The sequence below is a fragment of the Ascaphus truei genome, chromosome 2 (genome assembly GCF_040206685.1).
Source record: "Ascaphus truei isolate aAscTru1 chromosome 2, aAscTru1.hap1, whole genome shotgun sequence".
Classification (NCBI taxonomy): Eukaryota; Metazoa; Chordata; class Amphibia; order Anura; family Ascaphidae; genus Ascaphus; species Ascaphus truei.
This window is the reverse complement of record NC_134484.1, coordinates 467293927-467315983: the sequence shown is the minus strand read 5'-3', so window position 1 is coordinate 467315983 and position 22057 is coordinate 467293927. Positions and strand designations below refer to the sequence as shown.

General features: G+C 45.3%; 1 protein-coding gene across 2 annotated transcripts; it reads right to left on the bottom strand.

The window, feature by feature from the left end:
- Positions 1 to 2748: 2748 nt before the first annotated feature.
- Positions 2749 to 21197, bottom strand: CDC25A (cell division cycle 25A). 2 transcript variants are annotated; one of them, XM_075588188.1, is made up of 17 exons: positions 21021 to 21197; positions 20338 to 20544; positions 17736 to 17821; positions 16432 to 16483; positions 14847 to 14885; positions 14507 to 14543; positions 12367 to 12468; positions 11611 to 11730; positions 11009 to 11143; positions 9850 to 9921; positions 9532 to 9687; positions 9149 to 9244; positions 8806 to 8868; positions 8608 to 8706; positions 6931 to 7061; positions 5503 to 5614; positions 2749 to 5013 (listed from the first exon to the last, which is right to left on the bottom strand). In XM_075588188.1, exons 2-17 carry the CDS (start codon positions 20496 to 20498, stop codon positions 4873 to 4875), a joined length of 1602 nt encoding a protein of 533 aa, XP_075444303.1. In that variant the 5' UTR covers positions 20499 to 20544; positions 21021 to 21197; the 3' UTR covers positions 2749 to 4872. The 2 variants fall into 2 exon arrangements, with proteins under 2 accessions (XP_075444303.1, XP_075444301.1); XM_075588186.1 differs by having other exon boundaries at positions 20895 to 21196.
- Between the last annotated feature and the right edge of the window lie 860 nt (positions 21198 to 22057).

The following is a 22057-nucleotide window of genomic DNA, read 5'->3' as shown; positions in this document are numbered from 1 at the left end:
CGCTGAGCACGAGCACGCTCGCGCAGCTTCACCCTGGACGCGGCCTAACAAGCTCACACATATACACGAGCCCAGAAAAACGAAATCTTACAATATAAATGACAAAGAAAACGTAGCGCAAAGTCAGCTTAAAGATCAAATATAAAACAGAGCGGGGGGGGAACCAGGCACGGAGGCGCCATCAGAAGAGAAATTGTCGGCCGTCCGCTAATGTGAGGGAACGTCCCAAAGCAGTTTCCCCCTGATAAACTTGGGCTGGGAAAACTATAGCGATATCGCCACCTAGAGGACGTTCCTTCCAAAAGCAGTCTCAGTGATACTCCGCAGCCTTGTGTGAATGTGTGTGGCGATGACCAAGTTACTGCTTTGCAGGTTTGCTCTGTGGATGCATGTTGTTTCATAGCCCAGGAGGTTGCGATGGCTTCGGTAGAATGAGCCTTTAATAAAAGTGGTGGCGAGCTTCTGGATGCTTTAGAAGATTGTATAATAAGGTTTTTGAGCCATCTGGCTATCGCCATCTTCCCCCCCCTGTTGCCCTGCGAACAGGATACATTTCTGGATATTCTAAAACAAGGGTGCGCTATATTTCCCCCCTGCTCGCGCCCCCCCACCCCCCGAGCATTAAATCCCGCGGGTCGTGACATCACGTTGCCATGGCAACACGTCATGCAACACCGGGTTACCATGACGCATCATTGGAAGCCAAGGTAAATTAGTTACAGAGGCCTTGCGTTTAAATTTAAATGCCTCGGGTAGCAGCGCAGAGCCTTTGTAACTGCCACACCCGTCACCCCAGAAAACCTCACACCCCCCCCACTTTGCACACCCATGTTCTAAAAGACTCCATTCTGTCAATATAGGCCCTTAGAATTCAAACCATGTCTATGGTGTGTAGTCATTCTTCCTGATTCTTGGGGTCTGGACAGAGGGTACCACTATTTCCTAATAAATGTGAAAAGATGAAATTGCCTTTGAAAGGAAAAAGCGGTATTGTCTTGAGGACAACTTTGTCCTTGTGAAAAATGCAAAGGGGGGGGGGGTCACAAGACACCAAGTTATTCCAAGGAAGTCTTCAATGTTAACCATGTGATTGACAGTAGTGGTTCATAAGGTCTTTGTAATACTTGTAAGACCAAATTTAAATCCCATGGTGGAATCAGAGCTAATGGTTCTAGGTCTTATTCTACTTGCAGCCTTTATTATAAATTAGTGTGTAAACTTGGGTCAGCAATATGTTCCAAGGAATTTACACCGAGAATCTTTAAGAACATCCAGGCTGTTTGGGATGATGTCAACTCAGACTACATGATTATTAATGCACCATTATCTGAAATGTGACCATATTCTGTACGAGATCTTTGATGTTACCGGCGGTGTTCTGGCTTTAATTCATGTATCACATGTAAAATAACCTAATTGTGTTAGACTGTCCCTTTCAGTCTCCAAGTTCTGCTCATCTGTAGTGCCCTTTGTATCAAGCGAACCAGTGGGGGGGGGGGGGGGGGGAGAAATAATAATGAATTGGTGGTTCTCACTGGTTTGACAGAGCATTGATGCCTGGTGATCTTGGTGTCTGGAGAGAGGGATGGTACTTGGCGTTGGTGTCTTGTTGCCATGAGATTGTTTTGCAGATGTGGATGACTGTCAACCTGTTAGAAAATCCCTTGATCCGGGGACCACTCTCCTGGGCTTACAATATTCGAGCTTTAAAAAAAAAAAAAAAAAAAAAGATTTTGAGATGAATTTGGAATTTAACATCGAGGGAGTGTTATGCCAATTACACATTAATTCCCATATTTCCAACTCCAAGCCTCTCTGAAGGAATCTGATATGGTGTAACAATTAGATTTTCTATTTTGATCCTGTTGATTTTTAGGAGACTGTATGCATCTGTCGTTCTGTAGGTTTCTTGTAATATTTTTGGTAACCAAGCACTGTGCTACTTCTGTAATATTGTCTTTGGGCCCGAATTAAACTTTGCACGCTTTGAAGAGCGCATTTTAGGACATTTTGCTACAATAGATCTTTGCATGCTAATTACATTTTTTTTTGTTTTTTGAAGGGGACAAAATTTGTGCAAGTAGAACTTGATCGGAGCTGTGTCACTCGTGACGCTGCATTACTCCGTTAGAGGCCGCTGCATAGCGTACAGCATTTTAGCGCAATGTAGAATAAGGCTGGACGTAAGAGAAGCAGCAGCTGTACATTTTTATAGTCACATGCCATGTATAGACCACCATTTGGCAGTGATATCCCTGTGGGGGGGGGGGGGGGAAGAGATGAGGAGGGAGACTGATGCAAGTAAATAAGCAGATTATAAAAAAATAAAAATTCACCTAAAATAGAAACTAGACAGGGAGATGCAGAACGTGACAGAAATTGAGTCAGGAATTGCCAGATATGGTGTTGGATAATGAGAGTGGTTGATTTCTTGCATCAAGAACCCAAAATATATTCTGTGGCGCTTTAAAGAGTTTCTGGTGCACAAAAGATGCCAGATCTCAGACTGTCCAACACGATTTGTTGAGGGGAGGTCCAAGCTGTAGGTTCACCGGCACCGCCAAAAGGGGTTCCCTGCAATTTTAAGGTCATTTGAAAATTGTACCAAATAGAGAATAATGCACCCGATCTCAGAGTTTGCAGGCACACGCCTAAATGAACCAGAAAACCATGTTAGATAAAAATGGTACGTGTCGGCATTCAGACTGGCTGTAACCAACAGTGCCACAGGCATCACAGATAAGGCAGTTCCAGGTTTATAGGTAGTTTATTTTCCTGTAGCAGGTGGAAAGCATTACAAAATGCACAACCCTACAGGACATTGTAAACCTTCTAACGAAAAGTCACATGACTATTGTCAACATAATCTGAAGGCAAAGGTACAGTATGAACAGTCATGTATATTCATTGATTAAACATGTGGCATGTAAAAATGTCACTTGTGTCATAGTAGTTGGACTACTCAGAACGTAGCATGGAGTAGAATGCATATACAGAGCAGAATGGTATAAATTAATTGCCCTTTCCTCAGTCACAGGTGACACCGACAGCAGAGCCAGGAAGTGTTCAATATGACAAGCTTCCCAATTCTGCACTTTGACACCTAGGCATGTGCCAGCCATACGGTGAGCAAACCACATGGCAAAGAGTTTCAGGGTGATCTGCCGCTTACAGGAACGGGCTCCCCAGAATTAATGCTGTGGGGCACCAGTCACATGAAGTATAGTCACCAACAATAGTTGGCAGACACTAGTCACCAACCATATTAGACCATTACATCTTGGCAGGTAGGAAGCTAGAGCCTCATACAGTACATGCGTTGTAGTCTACGTATAAATACAGACCGCTGCCCGGCAAATAAACCGTTAAGACCACGTTCCTAGTCAAATGCCGCTGCTATATTAGCGCTTTCTGCCTGCTGAATTCAAATAAGGACCTCATCCACTAAATGGCGTAGTAGGGCCTTGTATTGGCATTTGACAGGTTATAACAGCAACGTAAGTGACAGATCAGTTTGATCTGTACATACCTTCATTGTACAGGGAGGCGACAGCTCAATGTCGTCATTTTCGATATTACGGTGCTCACCGCTGCAGTGGGCTTAAAAATCAGCTTCGGTGCCCCATACATCAGTGAAGTTGCACTCCCTATGTTATAATCACATCACAAGTTCCCCATTTTATATACACCCAACCAAACACTGATTAAAACCCATGAAACATGGGGCTATTAATCCATTCTAATCCAGGTCTAGCAACAGAGAAAACATCCCTGTACTACAGCAGTAATCGCTGGAGTAAAAAACGTGATCAACACTTCCCCTAAAGCGAATCTTTGATTCAAAAAGAACTTTCTCAAAACAGAGAAAATAAAAACCTGCTTAAAAAAAATAAAAAAATATTATAAAATAATGGTGTTAAAACCCGTTACATATTCATGAGCTTGGGTTTCCAATGCCCTCATTTACCAAGTTACTGAAAGTTATTTGCTGGGACAACATCTTCTCACTATGGGTTGGCAATAATCTAAAAAACAAAAACAAACAAAAAAAACAAAAAAAGAAGAGTATGGTAAAAATAAAAATAAAAAGTATGAGCTTAAAGATGGAAATCATACAGGGCTCGTAGTATAAAAGTAGAATCTCACAAGGATGAGAACAGATCCATGCCAGAGGTCACGTCACCGGCAAGCAATTCAAGTGCTTTTATAAAGTTTCTGCTAACGACCGCATGACGCCGTCACAGCGCGTGAAATGGCAGTTTGGTTAGTTTAACTGCACCACACCAGTTAACTAGCATCTACAGCGGAAGGGGGGGGACAATGGAGGCTTTGGGCCTATAAATTAAGAGGGATCGTTACTCAGGATTCATTTGATCCCTTTTCCCAGAGATTTAACTTGGTCATGACGATCAGAGTTACGGTCATGTTGATCAGGAAAGATACCCACATCTGCTGCCCTTTAATAGAATCCGTATGTGAAGAACAAGCAAAATGTGGCTTTTTTTTTTAAACCTCAAATCGTTAACCCAGATTGATACTGAAGGATCACCAGGCACCGCCGTGCACATGTCTACGTGCACCACTGCCACACTTTCAGTAGCAAAAGGGTCAAAATAGGACGGGAAGAGTAGGTATCCTTCCCAGCTATGCAAAGGGTGTTGATCTGTAAAAGTTCATTGTGGTACTGCAGGTACCGTTAGAGGTCCATGTGCAAAGCCAGAACAGAAGTGGAGTAGCTCACAAGAACCAATGGCTTATAGTTTTCTCATGAAACACCTTCGTTACTGTGTCCTGCTCAGTAAAAACACAAAGGAATGCCAGTCAGACAGGGGCCCGAGTGTAAAGCAGGCAGTCTGCAGGGGGCATCAGATCTCAGAGCTTTTTGAGGCGACTGTACAGTTCCCTTTTGCTTTTCTCTCCAGCCCACGTCCTGCTCTTCATGCGGAATCTCCTCAGGTCTTCCTTAAAGTCTTTGTGTTGCATGGGACGGTAGCCCTGTGGTTCGCAAAATGCCTGTAGGAAGGACGGAAGAGTATAAGCCGACATCCAGACAATCCCACAACTTCTGTAAGGCCAGAAACAAATTATACTAATAAGGATGACCAGAGCTCTTCCTCAAGCAGAATAGGGAATACCAAGGTACACGTCTTCAAGTTTATGCAGTTCATTCATCTATGTCAGGAGGAAACCCCCACGGCTAGTATATTCCTCATTAAACAGTGGTAACATTAGCTTAAAGTCATGCAACATCCCCACTGCTGCCCCAATACATAAACAGCGGAGGCCAGAAACAGATTTCAGTATTCATGGAGTGCTCCAACGGCAAAAGTTCAGCAAGTTGTGTATGATCACCATATGTACTGCAAAACATACCAGGAAAAAACAAACAAACAAAAAAAACCCAGAGGCAGAGGCAATGACAAGGCTGTCATTTGCTGAAACCCTTTAAGGGTAAAACTTGGCTAGTACCAAATTATTGCTCTTTAAATCAAATATTCTCACCTGAGATTTCTTGAAGAAGTCTTTATATCCGCCCTGTAACATGTACAGCTCTGGGTAGTACAAACTTGGGTATACATTCATATCTCTGTCCTTCTCCCGTACAAATCTGCACCTACAGTGTACAAAGATTAGACTAGAGCAAGCAGCAAAACAAATACAAATGTAAACACTGTAGATACATACACAATATCTATGGCAAATTAATAGCCCAGGGATCACGTGGACATAAGGAATCCCTCGTTCCTAAAATATAGTCTTACAAAAATTCCAGTGGTCCTCAGCACACCACAAGTTACATTTTTCTAAGGGGGCATCTATGACTCCCTACCAAGAGACTAGTACACAAAATAGCCAAAAGCACATTTAATGAACACCACACAAGGATGGGATGGAAAATAAATACATTACACCTACAAAATCTGCGATTACACATTGCATTCCTGACAATTAATGTCTAAGTACAACCACACCTGAGAAAGCCACTCTAGAGGAGATCTACAGACGGCTGCAAATAACCAAAACCACCACTATAAGCAGGGAACACCGCAACCACGTGCAGGGAACACCGCAACCACGTGCAGGGAACACCGCAACCACGTGCAGGGAACACCGCAACCACGTGCAGGGAACACCGCAACCACGTGCAGGGAACACCGCAACCACGTGCAGGGAACACCGCAACCACGTGCAGGGAACACCGCAACCACGTGCAGGGAACACCGCAACCACGTGCAGGGAACACCGCAACCACGTGCAGGGAACACCGCAACCACGTGCAGGGAACACCGCAACCACGTGCAGGGAACACCGCAACCACGTGCAGGGAACACCGCAACCACGTGCAGGGAACACCGCAACCACGTGCAGGGAACACCGCAACCACGTGCAGGGAACACCGCAACCACGTGATTTAGAAAAATAAAAATGAGTACAGGAATTACTACAAGAGGGAGACAGCACCAGACAATATGGGGAGCAAAAAAGAAATAAGTGAGCAAGGGGTTGAACGAGCAGGGGGCAATTTAAACTTTGGGGTGTTAAGCCCCTTCTAGGCCCGCTCCCACCTATTGGACAGTGGTACTTGCTGTAACCGGTCAGCAAGAAAAAGGGCATCCCAGTGTCTCCCTCTCGCCACAATGACTCCTGTAACACAGCATATTCCAGAAGCCTCGAATACGGCAGCAACTTGTGACAACTTTATCACAGCAAAGGCTCCCGTTACCAAACGGTCCCAGTTACAGGCACAGCCTTTAATGACATCACAGGAAGTGACTGGGAAAGATGCAGGGCACAGGCACTTTAATGACATCACAGGACAGCCATCTGACGGAGATTAGGCTTATTACACGGTTCCTTACATGAAAACGTTGAGCACAGCTTTACATGGGGCGTAGCCAGGTTACAAACCCAGACAGATATGGTACTTACATTCGGGGCCCTCGCTCTGAAGAGAACTCGCAGTGAAACATCACGATCACGCGCTTGCCATCAGATGGCAGGATGGGGTCCTTAAGCAGATGGGCCTCTACCTCCTGTTCCATGTGAAGATTAATGGCGCCCTGCAGAATAGCGGTAACAGCCGTCGGCTCACTTACATTTGTATGGTTACACTGCACACCAGATTGGCACAACCATGAGTCTTCCTTATCAGATAGGAGTGTGTATAAAAGATATACAGTAAGTAAAGAAAACAAGCTTGCATGCAAATTTATCACCACAATGACATTAGACTAGAGCCTGTGACAAAAGTCCCTTCCTTCCAGTGTCACAGGGACCCGTGACAACGCATTGTGTCATTAGCCGAGCAGGGCGATACGTTAACACGATACTGCTCCCTAACATTTCCAACTGCAAAGTTTCCGGAACTACCACTCGCCCTGAAGCGCTCTTGTCCCCCCCAACATCCTCCGTTTTAAACTATGTACTATATTATGTTTGTTATTGTCAATACATCTGCGTTGTACTCCGCTACAGAATGCTGGCGCCATACAAGTCATTAAGGACAGGACTAATGCCAATGCAGACTAGTCTAAACAGGTAATCAACTCTCCCTGTGGGTTTGCTCACTGGACACCATTTGGATTGGAGTTTAGTACAGATTTATGGCGTCTTGAAAGTAAATAGAACCTTGAACTCACGTGATTGAAGATTGGGCACGGGCAGATATTGGGCACGGGCAGATATTTTGCAGAGGAAACATTGGATGCTTTATCTTACCCCAAATGGTTTATCTAGACCAGGCCTGCACAACTCCAGTCCTTGAGGGCCACAAATAGGCCAGGTTTTCAGGATATCCCTACTTCAGCACAGCTGGCTCAATTAGTGGCTCAGTATGAATGAGCCACTAATTGAGCCAGCTGTGCTGAAGTAGGGATATCCTGAAAACCTGGCCTGTTTGCGGCCCTCGAGGACCGGAGTTGTGCAGGCCTGATCGAGACCTTTAGAATGAGCCCACACTCACAAATCCACTATTTTAGTGATAAAACAGAACAAGGCTGGTGGGGACAAGTGTGATGTAACATTTTATTCCAACTTCCACTGTATGTTCTTCGCTGCATAAATAGAGATGTAATAGCGGACAAGATCAGCAAGTGAAGACTTGGAGCGGTTTAGTCTCATTACGTGTTTAGCGATTACACAGCAAATAAACCAAGGAAACCACTATTTGCCGTGACCAGCAAGTCACACCGCATCTGTTTTGAAGTCAACCAGGTTAATTGGCACTTTGGTGGTTACACCAACACACAAATATTTGTAAGTAACCACCTACATTTAACCTGTTTAATGTGCTATTGGTTCACTTAAAGGACAACCACTTCAAAACATCTTTAAGGAGGTGACAGAGCACAAGAACAGTACAAACCCGTGAACATCTGCTACACGTGAAGATAGTTTTCCACAGTAATTAATTGCGTGCTTCAATCAAAGCACCTAAAAATCAGTTACCCACATGTCAGCCCTATACAAGACTTAGCAGGCCTGTAATGCCCAGATATTGTGGATTACCAGTAGCCAATTTAGAGCTAAATGGGCAAAGCTCACACTGGTCTGTACAGCCCCGGATGCAGTAATACCAACAGGAAAGTATGCTAGGAGGAAACCAACCTTTATGTGTCCGCCATCGTACTCGTACGGATATCGGCAATCAATGATCACACATCGCTCAATGAAGTGGTCAAACCGGCCGCTTAGAATCAGGACCATCTGGAAGGGAGGGGGGGACGGGGGTAACATCGGTCAGTACAAGTCTGAGAATTAAACGAGCAGGTCATGTTAGAAACGTTGTCAAAGTGGCAAGCTCACCATTTCAGGAGTGATATATTTCAAGTCCTGGTGCCTCCCATCCACCGTGGGAAAAAGATACACCTAAAGGAGTTAAATGGCGTCAGTGTCACTCAGATAGGATTACATTGCTTATATATATATACACACACACACAATATTCAGTTGTCTTTGGACCATAAAACAAGGGATTTAGCATCTTGCAACATTTAATGTCCTACTTTTGATATAACTTGAATAGCATCTCCAGCAGCAATCTTAGACAACTAGCAAATCCCGCAGAAGACTCACTGCTCTAGTGAAATAGCAGAGAAACGGCAAACAAAGTCCGTACAATGGGAAAGATGAAACAAAAAGGCATTACCCTAGAAAAGTCTCCTATAACATCTCGCTGGTCGTTGTCCAATATACTTTCAATCTCTTCACTGGAAAAGGACTTGGATCGCACGAGACTACTGTTCTGTAAGAGAACGCAAGAATTGGCGCCAATCTTTTTACATCTTTACCCTGTAAGCAGGAGATGCTGTACACACAGACCAGACATGATTGCACCCATTAACAATGCAGGCGCATTATGCAACCGTGTCATTGGAAACAATGGTTACGGGGATAACATCTTATTCAACGTGTTATTTTGTGCATTGACAGGGGTAATGTCTGCTGCATCTATATAGATCGTGATTGTCCAAAAAAAATAGTGGCGCCAAAACAGCCAATTATACAGTACACACGAACGCAATGACACACCTGCTCCTTTTCAGGCTGCTCTTCATTGGTCATTTCAAACATGCTTCGCCTCCTTTTGCTTTTCTCGGGCATCTCGTCTTGTGTCACCTCTAACCTTTTTTTGAGTGCAGGCCTGCCCGCAGAGATTAGTGCACGGCGAGACTTCACCTCATGGCACTGCAATACAAGAGAGACAATACAACAACCTGTGCCAGGAGTGGCCAACTCTAGTCCTCAAGGGCAAACAACCGGATACAGCACCGGCGGCTTAACCGATTTCCAGATTCACATTTTACGCATGCTGAAGGTAGATGTTATACAAAGACGCTGGATACGCACATGGTCAGTGTTACTCATAACCAGAGGGGCTGTCCAGAGGCTTGCCATGCCTGAGGGGAAATCCATGTCATTCTGAGGATAAAAAAAATAAAAAAATTACAAATAAAAAAGGTACACTATTTAGCAAGGAAGACACGGACCGTTTGCCGTCACACCATCTATTGTTTTACTGAAATCTCAGCCGCAAGCCTCAGAAAACCAAATAATGTTGGTTAAGCTTGCCTGTCAGTGTATGTTGTGAGCAATAGTTTCAGCCATGTGTCCCTTCTCCCTTCAGAACCAATGCTCAAAACATGTCACTTGCATTACAATTTATGCAACCAGCGTGCTTAAAGTGGCAATTCCTCCTAGGACCAGAGGGAACCAATTGCAGAGACATGTTTAAGGGGTCTCATCCGAGTAATAAATACCCTTTTACCCGTCTACGACACCTACAAGTAGTGTAACTTTATATTTAACAGACTTGGGAAGGGTTTTGATTTGCTCTGGCTTGCTCCCTTGTGTGATCAGCAAGAGCCTGTACAGCCAGACTTCCCCCCTCATCTTTATTGGTTCTCTGATAAGGACAGGGTGGGATAAGGGGGAAAGAAAACCTCCCCTTTAAGAAGCCCCTAAAAACAACTGGCTGACTATGGAATTGCACATTTAATGTGTGAATAGCATTGGCCATTTTAAACTCTGTAAGTGAACTTCGACTGCAACATATGTCCTCCGTAACGCAGAAGATGGTCGCTTTAAATTCCACTGCATGTCTTCAGCCCTTTATTTCAGCCCACCACTAGTGCACAAGGCATTTGCTACCTTTCATCACCCAAATGCATTTTTGTTAAACAATTAGGTCACTGTTCCCAAGCAGTGCGTGGACGTGTACAAGAGGGTCCAGTTGACGCCATGACCAGTGCGTTGACGTGTACAAGAGGGTCCAGTTGACGCCACGACCAGTGCGTTGACGTGGACAAGAGGGTCCAGTTGACGCCACGACCACCTTCACGGGAGTGATCACTGTATCAGGCTTGGCACCGGCTACCCTCTGGCAGTTCGAATGGGTCTCGACTGCAGGTCCCACCCGCTAGTTTCATTGCACTTGCTCAAGCAGCTCGTCGAGCTCCCACACAGCCGGTTCTATCCCTAGCACACGACACAAGGGGTAAAGCCCTACCTCCAAGTCTTCTGCACCCAACATCTCAGAGAAGCCATCATCACTGCTTTCCGTCGTGGCGGATGACATAGAAGATTTCCGTACCATGACCAGTTCAGCGTTCCCGACCTCAGTGTCCTTTCCAGGGGAGGAGAACTATGGTAGAAAAAAAAAAAAAAACCCAAGCGAAACCAGCCCTTTTAACCATAATCCAAACGACAAGGTGGAGATATTCAGTCTAAACAGATGGGGCCCAGAGTGAGCACGTACATGTGAACTTAGTTGGTAATCGGCTTCATCTCAGAAACTACACGGTTGTGATCAAATGATCTAGGATGTAGTGCAGTGCTGGGTCTCAATTACAGGATGACACGGCATTAGGAGAGCAATACGGTTAGTGTTTACTTTAGCTATGCAAGTCTGTAGTAATATAAAGGCTTCCTCTATAAAGCACTGCATGCATTATATAGCCAAATTTGGCATGTGGAGTGCGCAGAAATCACAGACCACCATTTGGTGGTCATCACATTGGGAGACTCCAAAGTTAGGAGCCCAAGGAGCGCTGCATAGCTCCTCTTAGATTATATAGCTGTATAGTTACACGTGTGGAACAGGGCTCATACCATGCGAGCTGGGGCGGACTTCTGTCTGTGCACAAGCGCATCTTTTCCTTCCCCCAGGTAACGGGAACGCAGGCAGCCTCGAGAGACTGGTCTTGTTGGCATCTTAAACTGAAAGGCTTCCTGGGAAGGGGAGGGTTGCAAATAACTTACATTTGTGAAGTGTTCATAGCAAATCTTTCCTACAGCAATAGCCTAATGAGTGAAAGTGTCAGGCCTGCATGCCAGAGCATGAGGATCCTGCCGCCGGTTTTGGCCGCCCTGTGACCTCCCACGGTTAAGACAAAGTTCTTCCTCTGTTTAATAGGCCAAAGGTAGTGGGGCCACACCGTATTCACATTTATACCATGGAAATTCACCAAAGAACTTGTGCTCTCAATTTTTCTTCATAATGAAGGGAACCTTATTCTGGCTTTTGACCGTTTTAATTGCACGGAATCGCAGATGGCATAAATGCTGCATTTATTTAGCTCTTTAGGCATTTTCACACATCACAATAATTTGCATTTAGTGTAGGGACCTGCTAAGAGGAGTTTAACTTGACTGGGTTACCAGGCTGCAATCATTTTTTGATGCCTGATGCCACGAATGGACGCCTTTGTTACTAGACTTGGGATCAAAGGGTAGAATATCACTAATATTGGGAGGCCAATTTGGAAGAGCCTGGTTTTTGCATTTGTTTTCCTATACAAGCCAATGAATTTGTAACTAGCAGTGCTCATGCAAGCGTTTAAGCAGATTTCACGATATTGTACATACATTCTCTTTGTTCTCCTCAAATTCACTGCTCTGGAAGACGTCACAATCTAGGGAGTCAGCACTGCTCCTCTTAAACGCAGGGCTGGAACCCAGAAACTTTTGCTGAGGAAACAAATTAAGCAGGTCCATCAGCAACGAAGCATCACAATACTACGGTTGTAAATACACATGGCGTTTATAGGCATGGGAAATGCATTAACCCACATCTAACTGCAGGTCAGGCTGGGAAAGGTGGGGGAAGAACCAAGCTCAACCTTTGCTCAATTCTAAGTGGCCCGAGATACTCATCCTGTTGATCCAGAGGAAGGCAAACGTTAAACCAGAGTGAAACATTTAGCGAGTGTCTATCTAGATCAGGGGTGGGCCACGCCAGTCCTCAATGGCCATCAACAGGTCAGGTTTCCAGGATATCCCTGCTTCAGCACAGGTGGCTCAATGTTTAGTCAAGGGCCACAAACAGGCCAGGAGTTGCCAACCCCTGATCTAGATCCTTCCTAGCTCCAGTGAAGCAGATGTCTCCCTGAATCAACATTCCTATTTTAACTCACTTATTGAGTAACTTATTGATTTTCTAAAGAAATCTACCCTTTCCTTACGACATTTGCTGTGTCTGCAGCCAGCCTTCCTGGGCAGTATACATTGCATATCATCACTGCTCTAATTGTAAAGAATCCCTTCCTCTAATCTCAATGGATGATCCAGAGTCAATATGGTCCTTGAGATGAAGATCCTGTGTATTGACCCTATACAGGACAAGGGATCTTAACCGTTGGAGCGCCGGTGTGGGTAGCACCAACATGGCAGTCACGTGACCGCTTCCCGGAGCAATCATGTAATGGGAGATGAGTCTGTGTTCCTCCTGCATGTTAAGGTCGCATTCAGCGTTCCTAAGGAAAGGAGTGCCAGGCCCCATGGTATGGTGGGTAAGTCACGAGGCCTTTAACAGCATACGCACAGCCACTTTGGTCCTTACAAGTTGTCCTGATTCCTCAAACCAGCAATTTCGTCAAGGAAACCACATTTAAGTTTGAGTCTCCTATTTATGTGATCACAAACGCTTCCTAGAAAGACCTACAGTGCAATTGTTCGTATCCAAGAACAAAGTGATTGTACATTTGTTTCACCAACATTTCTACACAGTGCAAGTTCTATACCAAACCAATGAATGAAAATACCACATCTCAGGCCTCGTTCAGGGTGCCTGCTTCGCCACATGCGCACGTTCCAAGCAGTGTTTAAAGTAAATAGCAGTTGTCTGGGTAGAAGCTGCCCTGTCGCCGAAGTACGGAGTTGACGTTGGCTACAGTTTGCATAAACTCAAGTTGTTTGGTAGCCAATTAAATCATTCGGGAAAGTGTAGTGAGAAGAGCAACACCCATCCCTAACCTCAGGTCTGTAGACCCGCTTCCTGAACGCTTGAAAAGGTCTGCTGGGGATGATGAGCACACATCGCCCAGCACTGACGCGCGCACACACACGGACGTGCGCCCTCCAACTCCTGTCTCTGCCACCCTGAACGAGGCCTCAGGCAGGTCTACAACCCTGCCTTTCCCCATTATCTCCTAGCCTAGTGCTTCCACTGCAGCTAAGGATTCTGGGTAATGACATGCAAATGAGCACACTACACAGAACCAAGATTAATGCTTCTGCTAATCAAGTTAATTGCAAGCAACATTCCTCAAATATTTTCAGCAAGGCTAGCTGGACTTAAGGTCCAAGTGTTGCATGAGGGTCTTGTTTCAGCAAGAGGAGACAGGTTTTGTTTAGAGCATTAATTCCTCAAAGTTTAAAGGAACAAAAAAAAAAAAAACAAGAAAATTAAAATCACTTAAAATACCGAGTTTCAGGCATTCAATACTGGGAAAAAATTTAGCCCAGATGCTAACCCCTGCTTTTTATTTTAGAATATATTAAAAATAAAAGCCTTACAGACTATTATAGGAATTAAAATAACTGAACAAAAATAATTGCCCTTTATAATCCTGCCGCCATTTTTACCTCTGGCCCCCAAAAAGCTGTTATGTCGAGACCGTAACATGAGAATTTATAGACAAGACTACTCGGGAATGAATAAGAAGTCTTGTTAAAATGTTAGTTGTATTTCACCATACAAAAGGCCTGATGCTTAAAATCAACTTACCGGCAGTGAATGAATTCTTCTTATTGGCAACCTAGTGCTATAAACGAGATAGGCATTAAAAGCTAAACAAAAACTCAATTCAAGTACTGTCCTCTGCTCATGAACCATTGGAGAATACGAGAGATAGGAGCGTCACTGCAATTTGACAAAGTAAAAACCAGGGCTACCAACCCACTATTAGCCACTCAATGCAAAACTTTAATGTTTTCTTCCCATTAGACTAAGAGCTACTATACTTCTCAATGTGTTCGTCTTAGGCACGTTTAACACTATGAATCTTAAACACTTCTCCCAGTAAGTAAGCGTAGCCACCATTATAGTTGGGTTACCATATACTTACTGAATGAATCTTCCGGAATCCCGGATTGCTTTCTCAAATCTAAAAATAAAAGAAGCCTTAATTACAGTTTGATATAGTTTCTAGTTTAGGGTGCTAAATGTATACCAGTACATTAGTACTCGGACTTCTGGGGGCAAGGTAATGTACATTCAAGGGCCACAGTAGTTTAGAGTGAAGTATAGGAGCTGTAAATAAAGAATAGCCCCATATAATTATACACCGTTTAGCCCATGCAAATTTGGGGTGATTAGAGTTCAAACTAGTTGAGCAAGATGTGGGACACCAAGTTAGCATGGACACAAGGGGACACTTAAGGCATTGTTACATAGGAATGTAAACTATGCATATTCTGCAAGGTCTCAAACCAATTTAAGGAGGTTAACAATTTACCAACAGTTTTAACCATTTCAACGACCCGTGTGCAAACTGCTGAGAATACAGAAACATTTCAGTAAACCAATGCAACAGCCAAGGCCTAAGCATCCAGAAAGTGCAAGACTGGGAAATGCCAACTTTTATCAGCATAGTTTTGTAGCCAACAACAGATTTTAACCTTATTGGTTGAATAGAAACATTTTACACGGCAGGATGTTCTCAAATGTTTAACTTCGCACTGCAATACAATTCCTGTGCACCACACAGCTGTCATCTGATGTACCAGTACTGGCCGTTACTAGAGCAATTCTGTGAGACATGTTAGTAGGTGGCCTGTGCCAAAAAAGGAAGGGATATTTCCACGGGGCTTTGATTATTTGCAATCTCAACCCATCACATGGGAGACAGAGGACAGCACTTCCATTTCATGAGTTGAAATCAGATGATTTCTGTATTGCAGCAATGTTATCTCAAATGACCTAATCAATTCATGATTTGGGAGTTTACACAGACATGCTGATCACTTATCTGCTAAGCAGACAAAAAGCAAGACCATCCCAAAATGGGCTTGCTGGGGGGGGGGGGGGGGGGTAGGTGATCTGAAGTTTCATGCTTTCACACAGCATTACCGCCCAAATCCTATACATCAGCGTAGCATTAGATTATTATTTTTTCCTTTCGCTCTATGCTCTATTGAATGATTTTAGTGTAATAAGCTTCCTTGGGAAGCAATTCCTCTTGAAATAGACAGCCAAATTACACGCATGAAGCAGGACCTCCACGAATAATCACAGGAGAGCGAATCGCTCGGCAGCTTAGATAACTGCATTGCTGTAAATGTATAGAACGGCTGCATTCATTAAAACAAAAACAGGGAAGAGGAAATGCCCCTTTAATTCAGCCACATCAATTTTAAGATGGAAAATAATGACAGCAAAGAAAGGTCACATTTTAACCACTTTCTATGTATACAAGATGAGAACTTCCTTTCTCTTGGACTTAACCCTTTTGAAATAAGAAATACAAGCAAGGCCAAGCCAAATTCAAACTAGAGCAAGACAACCAAGCACAAAAAACAGGAGTATTTCAGTTTTGACAACAGGCCTGCTGACAATTGGCTGCGTAAACCACATGCCAACTGGGCAAGATCAGGTCTTTTGGACACAAATGGAAAAGTTTAATAGTTTAGTGCTTCATTTTTAATACATACTTTTCTTCCATGTCTTCTCGATCCATTGTGCCAGGAGAATCAAGACCAAGGCCTGAAAGTGGAAAGGTTGTAACATTTAGCTGCATTTTATTTTGCTAAATTAAAGTAAACAAATAATCTATTCTGTACCGCAGGGCCCCGCTTCTCGGCGATCCGCTGATACGGCAGCACCAAGAAGGGGGCCGCCATGTTGGTTTGTAAATCGCGCATGCGCAGAACGGGCGGGTGCGCATGCGCAGACCGCAGGTTGCACGCGCATACCATAGGTGGCACATGCGCAGAACGGCAAACATGCCGGTTTGCGCATGCGCAGAAGTGAAAATCGCCAGATCCGCTTTCCTGCGATTTTCACTATACGGTGGGCCTCTGGAACGGAACCCGCCGTATACCCGGGGCCCTGCTGTATTTGGGTTTCTCCAGTAGATAAGCAGTTGACCCATAACATTTACAGTAGTAAGTTGAATCGAGAGGTAGGCCCAAGGACAGGAGCTTGCACTAACTATTGGCAAAATAAGGAAACCGTGCGACATTAAAAAGGAAGCAAAGTCAGTTCCCCTTCATTTTTATTTTTTAATCTCACCATTGAAGCAGGGGGTCTCCAGAGCTGGGCCCCATTCATTTCAGCTCCGGGGACCCCTGCTTCCAGAGGTACTTACCTGCATAGAAGGTTCCGGTAGCCACTCCAGGGTTCACTATATGGCTGCTTTTCAAGGCTCCGGGGGCCCTGCGGGCCAATAGGAAGCCGTGACATCACCCGGTGCCGTTTCCTATTGGCCCACGTGACGCGGCAGCTTTAAACTACAGAAAACTGCAGGGACACCGGCAGCCCTTTGGGAGGTAAGTATCTCTGGAAGCCGGGGGCCCGCGGAGCCGAAATGAACCGGGTTCAGCTGCAGAACCTCTGCTTCAAACCTGCATATTATAATAAAAAACCTGGCTTGCTCTTTTAAGAATGGAAATATGCCCCAACTACCTGATTAACCTCGACTGCTGCAGGGAAGTCTGTAAGGCACTGAAAATGAATAACCAAGGGCCATATTTACTGAAGGCTGCTAAAATGTGGACACACCGCAATCCGTCTGCACTTGAATGGGAGCCAGGGCGTACCAAAGTTTACGGCTTTAGTAAACCTGGGCCTAAAATGTGTCCGAATACGGTACGTTGCATTTGCAACTAAATGTCTAAAAAATGTGTTTCATTTGAGTAGTCAACTCCCATTTATAAGGCACCTGTTCAGGCCTCAGGCATATCTGGTGCAGAGGGAACACAAATCAGAGTATTCATAAGTGCTGCAATTCACAGACCTGCGTCCATGGAATCCGATGAATGTCCTCTGCTCAGAGACCGGCCGGGCGGCATTCCCAGCTTCCGTTTAGGGGTCTCACACTGACTGCAAACACAGGGGGGGGGGGGGAGAAAGAGTGTAAGACCACCGCTGTCACCTACCTATAAACGTATTTTTAAAGTTAATGTCACAAACGTCGCAAAAGCCTGTTTAAAAAAATAAATAGATGTCCAGCAATTAAGCAAATGCCTTGGAATGATTGTATTATTCATTGGGAAGTTATTGTAACATGAAGACAGGGAAGCGGAATACGCAACAGTGCAAATGCGCAGGCGTTTTACACAGGCTTGGTACAATGCACCGCGGCTTCCTTCCTCCACAAACTAGAATGCAGACGCTTGCAGGCACAATACAGCTCTATGAAACGAGAGAAACGCTGCTACAGCTGCCACCATGTTTGAGGTAGTATAAAAACCGTGCAGAATTTCCCATTGCATGTGCACACTGAAATACGCCATTACGTTTCCTTCATATTATGAAGGACGTTTTAAGCACGAGAGAGAATAACAGAAAAACACGATGAGTATTAGAGGAATACTACGCACTTGGAGAAGTACCAAGTAACCTGATGCACCAGAACACAAGATGGCTCCTACATTCACAAGGCTGATGGACATGCAAATGTCCACATGAGTTTTTGTCTGCAGGGAGTTTTTGTCTGCAGGGACAAATGAGGCTCATTTAAAATGGTAGCGCAGCACGGCATTACTTCTGATCTGAAAAAAATGCAACGCAATCACACCGCGTCACAGTTTGCGCAGCCGCACAACCTTACTGAATGCTGGAGTCCGGCACTGCAGAGCCAGGCATTAACCGCGTGATAAAGGCTTTCCCAAGATTTAACATCAAGTATTGCCAGGGTGTATGTTTATATAGCGCCATTAACGTACATCACGCTTCTCAGCAGTAACACGTGACAATCTTATGGAACAACAAATGCATAATAGGAAGAAGTGCTCCAGACATAAGGGACACTTCAGGGCAGGGACTCCTTTTCCTAAGAGCTTACAGAGGATGGTAGTTATCTACAGTGGTAAAATACTCATTACAATACACGTGTCGTTTCATTACCAGCGTTTAAGTAGCTGCTCATTTATATGGGGTTTGGAGACTCGGAGAGCAACACATTAAAGCTGTAAAGCGTGCTGAATACATGAGCCGTGAGGTGTTACCCAAGCCCAGCACAGGGAGTAAACACCTACGCAAATCTTCCATTCAACTAGGATACCATGTAAATGTATAATCCGACCACCACATCCAACGTGTCAAATCATTTCTTAAAAAGGTGTCATCAGGATGATATGTCAGCATATTAAAAGTCCAATAAATAGTTTCAATAACCAGGACACTTCGACATTTAACAACGAGCTGGTCACCACTATTCCTAGGTCCCTCCGAGGGACAGGCCAAACTGTACCAAATCACCAGATACTCCGCGTGCAAGATCTTTGGTTAAATAAGTCGCATTGAAGTGGAACGATTCCCCTCCACATGTATTTCACAAGCCACCACTTTTGAAGGTAGACCCGAAACCCTAACTCTGGCAGTGGGACAAATCGGCAGCAACGCCCAAAGGAGAGCGAGTGAGAACTAAAAAAACCCATCCCTTCCATGCACAGGGGTCTGCAGTGCTCTGCACAGGGGTCTGCAGTGCTCTGCACAGGGGTCTGCAGTGCTCTGCACAGGGGTCTGCAATGCTCTGCACAGGGGTCTGCAATGCTCTGCACAGGGGTCTGCAATGCTCTGCACAGTGGTTAAAGAGCAGGGGCCATTTAATGTGCCAACGATACCCTGCATCAGTTTATTACCTGGAGAGGGGACGCTTGAGACCAGCACAAAAGGGCAATGCTTTGTACTAACAGGCCACGCTAAAAAATTAGTATGAATCCATTATAAAAGTCGGTGTTTCCAGTACTAAAAATAAATATATAGAAGATATGCTAAAGCCCCCAGACACCCCACTATTTCTAGTACCGTCTGGCACTGAGAACCATATGTTATTGGACCAGGTAGTTCTTCATCTTAAGAGACCATTCTACAATAACGGATTGGAGATCTCCATGATCTAGATGGGAATATGGGCACAGACATGGTAGCAGTGCCATGTGTATGTACCGTATATATTCGCTCATCTAGGATCTTGGGAGATTCCCCATGCATTATTGGAAAATAGTCTCCATAATATGGAGACTATCTGGTCCAACAACATGTGATCCCCCCCAGGCAGGGCCAATCAGTACACTGTACTACAAAGGGAGATCTGTACTGCGGTGTCTGGGGTTTTAGCATATCTGTATAACCCCCATAAAACACGGAGCCCCTTACATTCATTAAAGCATATATATATATATGAGAAAGAGAGACACACAGAGAGAGAGAGAGAGACAGACACATACAGAGAGAGAGAGAGAGAGAGAGAGAGAGATAGATACAGAGAGACACAGAGAGAGAGAGACAGAGACATACAGAGAGAGAGACAGACACATACAGAGAGAGAGAGACAGACACATACAGAGACACATACAGAGACAGACACATACAGAGACAGAGAGACACATTACCTGCCCAGGACCGCCAGCTGGTCCATTGTGAGAGCCAGGTTGGTGACTGGAGACAGGGCCGTGGCGGCGGTGTCTGCCTCGCAGGAGAAGAGAGCCTTCACCACGGGCAGGCCAGAGAGGCGGCCGGCTCCCCGGACATGAGCCGAGCGGGCCGGGTCCATCCTCACACGGTGAGCGGGAAAGAGGAGCGGCCGGGCACAATAAACACTAAATATAAAGTGGAGAGGAAAAAAAAAAAGTCGGCACGCCGAACCTGAAGCATTGCAGAACATGCGTGCGGGCCCCCACCGAATGTTAATCGCGGCGTTAAATCTGCTGTTTCACAGACACGCGGTCGGGCCTCTTGCCAACCCCAGCAGACTAAATCTTCCGTTTCACGGACGCGCGGGCGGGCCTACTATATACATATTCTGCTACACCCGGCAGAGATGGCGAGGACCACAGTGCTCATAGGGCGCTCAAGGGTGTGAGGGCAAACGTGAGATCTGGTTTCAATGTTATCAGATACAAAGAAATCATGTATATACTTGTACCCTGCCCGGGAACGGCATATGTACCTGCAAACGGGTAGATTTGAAGCTGCAATGAGGGAAGGGTGTGGCTAGCAGCGGAAAATCACCCTCCTGCCTGCTCATGACCCGGATTGCGGCCCCTCATACTGACACGAGACGAGAACAACCTACCGACCGCGCCGCTTCTCTCTTTACTCCCTGACGTCAAACACACCGCCCGCCCTCTTCCACCGACTCAGATTTGGCGCCATGTGTGGGCAGCCAATGAGAACACTGTTAACGCCAAGAGCGACACAACCCGTAGCCAATCGGAAGCCGAGCTGTGACAGCAGATTGGCGCGTTTTCCACCTTATTTTCCAGAGAGGAAAGACTCCTATTGGTCAAGAGCCGGAATAGGTGTGACTGACAGAATTGCTAACCAATCGTAACCTAAACCATGTGCCTGCAAGACGCTGATTCCATAGTTGAGGTTGAGCGGGTTAATAAGGCCTCGTTCAAGGTGCTGGCTTCGGGGGCAGGGCGTGCTGACGTGCGTGCTGCCGTGAGCAACAAAGTATTCAAATTGAATACTTGTTGTCAGGGTAGCTACTGGCCTGCCTCCGAAGCCAGGAGTTGCCGCTGACGACAGCTTCAGTAAACGAAAATTTCGTTTACTGCAGCTGAAGCAGCGTCACAGGGACCAAGGCAGCCAATGAAATCATTCTTCAGAATGATTTCAAGGCTGCAACACCTCATCCCTGCTCTCTGTCTGTGGCCGGGAGGATTAGGATGTGACGTCAAAGACACGCCCACTGAACGACAGAACGCCCAGGCTGTCGGCAGGGGATGATCGGACGTCTCCTACACCAGCAACGCGCGCACTCGCGGACGCGCGCCCTCCATATGCCAAAGCAGGCACCCTGAACAAGTGATGGACCAATCAGCGGGCGTCGAAAAGCGCGCGCGGTTGTTGCGCAGTTCTGATTCCTGTCAGTCCCTGTCACTGATCCCTGCATTGTACAGCAGGGCTATGTAAAGACCCCCTCAACATCATATACGTGTACGGAAAACGCCCGTAATCCATAAATATGAATTAAACATATGTGAGATTCTTCTTCAGTGGTATCAATCCATATTACTATATAAAAAGTAAACACATCTCACATTACATTTGTTCATCACCTGTGAAAATGACATTTGCAGTGCAGCCTTATACTTCTCTCTCTCT

Excerpts from the sequence above, each read along its gene's own strand:
- CDC25A (XM_075588188.1), bottom strand. The coding sequence starts at position 20,498 with ATGGACCCGGCCCGCTCGGCTCATGTCCGGGGAGCCGGCCGCCTCTCT. Across the intron at positions 17,822-20,337 it reads CAGCTGGCGGTCCTGGGCAG|TCAGTGTGAGACCCCTAAAC; the intron begins GTAATGTGTCTC and ends CTGTGTTTGCAG. Across the intron at positions 9,922-11,008 it reads TGGGTGCAGAAGACTTGGAG|AATGACATGGATTTCCCCTC; the intron begins GTAGGGCTTTAC and ends TTTTATCCTCAG.